This window comes from Rhea americana, unplaced genomic scaffold, assembly GCF_003343005.1.
Source record: "Rhea americana isolate MKP2758 unplaced genomic scaffold, rheAme1 scaffold_130, whole genome shotgun sequence".
In the NCBI taxonomy this organism is placed as follows: domain Eukaryota; kingdom Metazoa; phylum Chordata; class Aves; order Rheiformes; family Rheidae; genus Rhea; species Rhea americana.
In genome coordinates, this window is record NW_028185373.1 from 1162064 (window position 1) to 1168928 (window position 6865).

The following is a 6865-nucleotide window of genomic DNA, read 5'->3' on the forward strand; positions in this document are numbered from 1 at the left end:
GGCGGCGGCCTGGGGGCGCTCCCGGCGCCCGCCCTGCTGCCGCCGCCGCCGCCACCGCAGCAGCAGCAGCAGGGTAATGGGCTGCCGGGGGCCGGGCGCGCCAAGGAGAAGAAGCGGCCGCGGGAGAACAAAGAGGCGCCGCGGGCCAGTCTGCTCAGCTTCCAAGACGAGGAGGAGGGTGAGCGGCGGCCGCGAGCCCAGGGCCGCCCGCCGGGGCTGCGCGGCCCTGGGCCCGCTGCCCCTGCCCGGTGTGAGCCGCGGCGTGAGGGGCTGCTGAATGTTGAGGGTGGGAGGAAGAAAAAAGAAACCTCAACCTCCTTTGCCGCGGCTTTGCGTGGCGCTGGTCGCCATCCCGCGTGGCTGGCGCTCGTGGGCCGTGCGGGACGCTCGGCCTAGCAGGCAGCTCGCAGAAGCCCGCTGGCGTCCCGGTGCCCGCCTGCTCTTCCAGGGTGGTCAGATTAAGCTCCCCGGATGGCTAAAGCTGTTTCCAGGCTCCAGCATTCAGAAGAAAAACAGTTTGGCTGTGGTTGCGTGGGGCTTCAGCTGGTGATTCTGCTGGSTTGCGGCAAGCGCTGCTCTCAGGAGCTGGTCAGCTCGTGCTCAGATAATCTGATCGTGGATAGCAGTTAACTAGTATATATTTAAAATAAACAACCCCCACCCTCCTCACACACTCCTTCAAAATTCTTGAGTTCATTGAATCCCCAAAGTTCAGGGCGAATAAAATGTGGAGTTTCCTTTTGTGAGTTTTTGTCTGCAAGGGAGTTAGTAAGCATTTTGATTTCCCCCCACCCTTTTTTTAATAAAAAAGATTACTCTTGTAATCATTGGAACTTTCAAATTTCGGGTCACAGTGGAGGAACAGCTRTTACAGGGAGATTTCCTGTAGTCAGATAAAAGCAGGCCATGTGTGTGCACTYCTGTGTAAATTCAGGCTGTGCTGTGAGTGAGATGCACTTGAAAAACAACAAAAGCAAGGTAGGCATGAATCTCCAAAGGAACAAACAGTATGGGACTGTTTTTGCCACAATAATGCGAGTGTAAAGTCGCATCAAACTATATTCTTAGTACTTACTAAGTTGTTCTAGGTACAACATTGAGACTCGGTAGGTATACTGTCTAACGTAATGTTTTTCAACTTCTCTCTTAAAGAAACTGAAGAAGTTTTTAAGGTGAAGAAATCAAGTTACAGCAAAAAGATTGTAAAACAACTGAAGAAAGAATATAAAGAAGATCTTGAAAAATCAAAAGTTAGAACGGAAGTCAATTCTCCAACAGATGGTAACTATAATACTAACACTAACTTCTATTAATGGCAAAGATTAAGTATTGTAAATACAAATGACCGACAAGATCAGTTGTCGGTCTTTTTTAGAAGATGAAGCATTTAGAGCTGAAATACAGCATGCATTAAGTATGTTTGTTTGAACCTCACAAATGCTGTTCTGAATCTGGTAGGATTTTTTGAATCTTTCATAAGTGGAAATGAATGTAGAAGGATGAAACTTTTCAGAAAATTTAAATACACAGTTGTCAGAAGACCTCCATGGTTTTTGCATTTCAGGTCTGTTTATTTTTGTCAGATGAGTTCCTCTTAATAATTAGTTTAGAACTGCAGCTAGTGGTTATCTGACAGAACGTGTCCTTGTAATGCAGCTTCTCAAAAGGGAAAATTATGGGGTGAGCAGTGTGGTGTTCTTTGTTACTAAGTAAATTATTCAAGAGCTGCGTGTTTCAGGAATGGAACCGTAAAGTAGGGAATAGTTGATGACTGAGATGATGGGATGGAAGTGTTGGAACAGAGGGATCATTTAACAGTACACAGTCCTCCGTATCTTGGAGTAAAGCTTGGGATTTGAGCTTCATTGTTCTTCTACTGTTAGTTTTTGGAAAGCCTGCTGAGAATGTAAAGGTTGCTTTTCCTCCTCCAGTTGGTTCATGTACAGAATGATAACCCACTACCCCATGAGCACAAGAGCAAGGCTTATGATCTAAAAGTTGCAGTGATACCTGAATGCATTAGAGTTGAGGATGGTCCCATGTAGAAATTTGCCCTTTTTATCACAAAACTCTAATAACAAATTATTTGTTATTAGAATGCTTAAGTTGTCTGTACAGTGGTAATGGGTATCAGCAGAAGCAGAAAGGATTTCTGTGGCTAACATTCAAATGATCAGTGAAAAGCTGGATCTTCAGTATTGCTTTTGTCACRTGACTATATTATGCTGAGCGAGTCAAGTAAAGTAATTATTTTTTCTTTTCCCTGTAGCTGGTTTGGATACAGTGCAGATACCTCATGGCTACTACAATTTGGATAATACAGCTTAGATTTGGTAGCTTTATTAAGTATGCATTTTTTGCGAAATGTTTTTACCTGCTACCTGTATTTGAATATTAACCACATAACATAGGGCAATGTTGCACTCCCTGCTCAGGAGAAGAAAAACACTCCTTTAGAGTGGATCTGTTTTTTTTGCAAAGATTTGCTGCAGYACAGGCAAGATGCACACTGAACAATGGAATTGGAGAAAAATTGAGTACTAAACAGTAGTTTATATGTAGCCCAGTATGGCAACCTACTGCTGTTACCTACCATTTCATTAAAGCAAATAGTGGAAGTCTTGAGTTGATACGGCTGAAATGTCTCTAAAGAATATCTTATACTTGTTTGAACTGTTGCTTTGTAATTACTTGCATAAGAGGCTGTGTGAAGATTGCATATATTGTCKTAATTTTTGGATTTCCTGTTTTAATAGTTGGCTGTACATAGACTATTTAATGGGTTTCAGATGTTGCTTTGCCAGGTTTCATTTCAAGAGGGTTTCAGTGACTAATAAAATACACTTTCTGTGTTGTGATTATGTCCCTAAACAATGAACGTTTAGCATACTTTGAGTTGTTAGATCTTAAAAAATGTTTTTGAATGATCTTTACAAAAGAGTGAAAGGTGGCCTTTATTGTCTTAACAGTAGAACCACCTCTAGAAAAAACAGGACTGATCAAAGATATAAGTCAGGAAGATGGGACTACAAACAGTGAACAAGGTGAAGAAGAAATGGAAGTTGAAAGTGAGAAGGAAGAAGAAAAACCAAAAGCTGGTGGGGCATTTTCAAGTGCTCTGTCGTCACTGAATGTTCTCCGCCCAGGTGGGTTTTTTGTAATATGTCTGATATATCGAGAAATGCTTTAGCCAGCAGTTACAACAGAGTGGTATATTTGAGGGATTAAGAAATATTTTTTTAGCAATGTAGCCAGCATCTGAGAATTCAGGAAACTGCCATTTTCCAAGGCTGACCAATTTTGCAAACCTTGTGGGAGAAAACGCTGTAGTACGGAATGCTTAATCTTCATGTCAAAACCAAAAAATTATCTTTCAACATGATAATAAACTAACAGAATTTAGATCCAGGATAGGTTGCTCAATGTGAATTTTAACTGCTTTCAATTAAAATTTTGTCTTCGGTTTGAATGTCTCAGTTACAGGTCTAAAAGGTACCTCAAATGTTTTTTACTTTATTCTGTATAATGAGGTTCTTGTCAGGCCCTGAGACCAAAGCAAACACTGTGAGAAAATATTTTTTTAGGCAGTTTAACTACTTGTTAGCTATCTCGTGTGGTTGCCTACTTGCCAGTACAAACTTCCTCTGCACGTCTGACTGTATTTCACAGAATGTAATGATATGGGAAACTAGAGAAGGAATTTCTCTAGTTGACTTTCAAATCATTTTTCCATTAAGGGATAATTGCAAAGTAGTGCAGCATGCATATTATTGCATCTCCTAAAGATACTGCTGGTTTGAGTAGACTGTCATTTCAAATATAAACAGAATCTGAACTTTAATCATTTGTGTGTAGCTAATCAAAGTAGTGGTAAAAATTCTTGATGTTTAAAAAAACATATTTTTGGAGGGGCATTCTATTTACAATAAATGCAAGTTGCATTATTATTATTATTACTATTTTTTAGTAGCAATTTTGATGGTTTTTTGGTCTGCTTTTCTTATTCTTCTCAACTGTGCGATCTTCTRTTACCTTTGTCCTATTTGGTGTCCCTTTGATGTCTAAGCTGTGGTCATCTTTTGAAATGGCTGAGGTTTTTTTAATGCCTCCCCTTTCCCCCCACCTGCAAATAATAAGAGTTAGGAGCAGTATCAGATCAAGGAGTGGCGTAGCCAAAAACCTTATTGTCGTCTTCCCCTTGCAGTAGCCAGCCCCTGTAAAAGGCTTCCTTTTCTCTAGGAGTATTTCCTGCAGGGACATCAGGCTGCTTTGCCATGAGCTGGTGGAAGCAGAGCAAGTTGTTTTGGTAAAAAAAAATCCAACTTGAGAGTTACAATCTGAAATGCTGCATGTGTAACTTGCTTGCAAATATCTCCCCTCTCCTGCGCATTCTATGCTGTTTGCAAAGAAAAGTTGATAGGGTGGCAGAGATAAGTAATAAGGAGTCATAATACCTGTTCGGTTGCAGTGGTTGTTTAACAGTGCAAACATCTATCTCTAGGAGAAATTCCAGATGCTGCTTTTATTCACGCCGCTAGGAAAAAGCGTCAAATGGCTCGCGAACTTGGAGACTTTACACCTGTTGACAGTGAACCAGGTAAAAGCCGCCTTGTTCGAGAAGATGAAAATGATGCCAGTGATGATGAAGATGATGATGAGAAGAGGAGGATAGTTTTTACGGTGAAGGAAAAATCCCAAAGGCAAAAGATTGCTGAGGAAATAGGTAAAATCTTTTCAGAAGGACAGTTGCATAGCTGATAAATTTTCACACTGTTTTCCTTGCAAGTGCTCCCTTTTAGTGTTTTTAAACAACTCATTTTTCAAACACTAAAATACCTATCAGGATCACAGAGTCACAGAATGGCTGAGGTTGGAAGGGACCTCTGGAGATCATCTAGTCCAACCCACCTGCTCAAGCATGGTCACCTAAAGCATGTCACACAAGATCGCRTTCAGGCAGGTTCTGAGTATCTCCAGAGTAGGCAACCTGTTACAGTGCTCTGTCACCCTCACAGTAAAGAAGTTTTTCCTCATATCAGATGAAACTTCCTGTGTTTCCTTAATCTATAGATCTAATCTATGCACCATACAATACTTAGATGTAAATCTGGAATTATGTTCTAATATATATATACATACATTTTTTAAGTACTACATGAAGAAATCGGCTTATAAAATTTTGGTGCACAAATGAAGTTCCGATGCTAGAAACACAGTTTTATCAAATCTTACGCAAACTTGCACTTAGGAGCAATTATTATGTGATTAGTATTGGTCCTGTGTTTTAGGAAGTGTATATAGTTGTCAGAAAGAGCGTTTGTTCTTCAATGTAGCATTCTGCTTGCTGGCAAGCAAGTAAAATAATCTTTGACAAAAGGAGAATTTATAAGATGTAGGCTTATAGTATTAGAAAGCTTTAACAACAGTTGATTGCAAATACCTCCATTGGATTTTTGAAATGAAACATCCATGATAATACTTCAGACTAGCATCCTTAGTTTCTTGTGAAGAGAGAGGGAGAATGCACTGAACTCCATGTTCCCACTGGAGCACGTCTTTCAGCATGGCCCTTATCATGCATATATTATCTTCTCCTTTTTGTTACCCGTTTGTTTTACTCGGGTTCAGGTATTGAGGGAAGYGACGATGAAGCACTGGTGGCAGGGGAGCAAGATGAAGAACTCAGTAGATGGGAGCAAGAACAGATACGGAAAGGAATCAACATACCTCAGGTATATATTTAATTGTGGACTTTTTTTGTTTTGTTTTTGCATATACTGGCTAAATCCATTACAAACTTGGGTAGTTTACAGAAGGTGGTTTCAGCTAAGAAGATTAGTATGGAATTTCTGATATTCTTTAAAATGAAGTGTGAATTTAGATTTTAAGTGTCCAGCGGTGTTTTTCTTTAGTCTCTGTTCTAGATTAGATATTGATCATTTTTTGTGCTGTTAACCAGCATTTTTTTGCAGCTTAGAATAGAGCTAGAATAATGCCACTTTGAAAAGACTTTTGTTCCTGTTTATCAGTGGGGTGGTAGAGTCTGTACTGTAACAGTGTGCACTTCTTTACAGTTGCTGCCTTGTGTTGCAGCATAAACATAGAGCTGGAATTCATAGCAGATTTTGCTGTATGTTGTCTGTACAGTTCATTTAAGTCCTATTGATAATTATGTAATTTGTATCTGCCTATGTTTTTCATTTTGCAGGGTCTGAGATGTGAATCAGATTAAGTTTCTTCCCTTCCTTAAAGTCTAATATAACATGATCACATGCCATTTTTCTGTAGGTTCAACCAAATCAGCCTGCTGAAGTGAATAATCTATACTACCAGAACACTTACCAGACACTGTCTTATGGTTCATCATATGGCATTCCATACACTTATGCTGCATATGGATCATCGGAAAACAAGTCTCAAAAAACAGATAATACAGTTCCTTTCAAAACTCCCAGTAATGAGATGACTCCTGTTACTATTGATTTGGTAAAGAAACAGCTTAAAGACAGGTAGGACAGACCATCTTTCTAGACTTAAAGACCTGTCCCCTAGCTTTCTGTTCCTCAGGCACCTTTTAGTCTCGGGGAGCAAATGCAGAGTTTCATCGCTGGAAAAGTACCGACTGACACATCCATTAAAAAAACAAAAAAACCCAAAGTGAAGATGACATTGACACTTTGTTCGAAAATCTCCTCGGATTGCTTCTCTGGAAGTGAAGCTTTAAATATGTGGCCATTGATCTTGTTGAAGACAGGTTTGAGTTGCATCTTCTGGACACTGCACAATCTTATAGTCAAGAATTGAAAGGCCAGTGAGGTCTTTAGCTTGTCAAGTAATATTCTTTTAAACTGTAAATCAGATTTTT

General features: G+C 40.0%; 1 protein-coding gene across 1 annotated transcript in view; it reads left to right on the forward strand.

Annotated features, from left to right (window-relative positions):
* The window catches only part of PAXBP1 (PAX3 and PAX7 binding protein 1), a gene marked incomplete at its 5' end in the record, with an annotated part of 26785 nt that continues 19920 nt past the window's right edge, over positions 1-6865 (forward strand). The window contains 6 exons of the mRNA XM_085297838.1: positions 1-178; positions 1153-1281; positions 2970-3146; positions 4502-4723; positions 5629-5732; positions 6289-6509. Coding sequence (XP_085153964.1) covers positions 1-178; positions 1153-1281; positions 2970-3146; positions 4502-4723; positions 5629-5732; positions 6289-6509 — 1031 coding nt within the window. The remainder of the gene's footprint in view (positions 179-1152; positions 1282-2969; positions 3147-4501; positions 4724-5628; positions 5733-6288; positions 6510-6865) is intronic.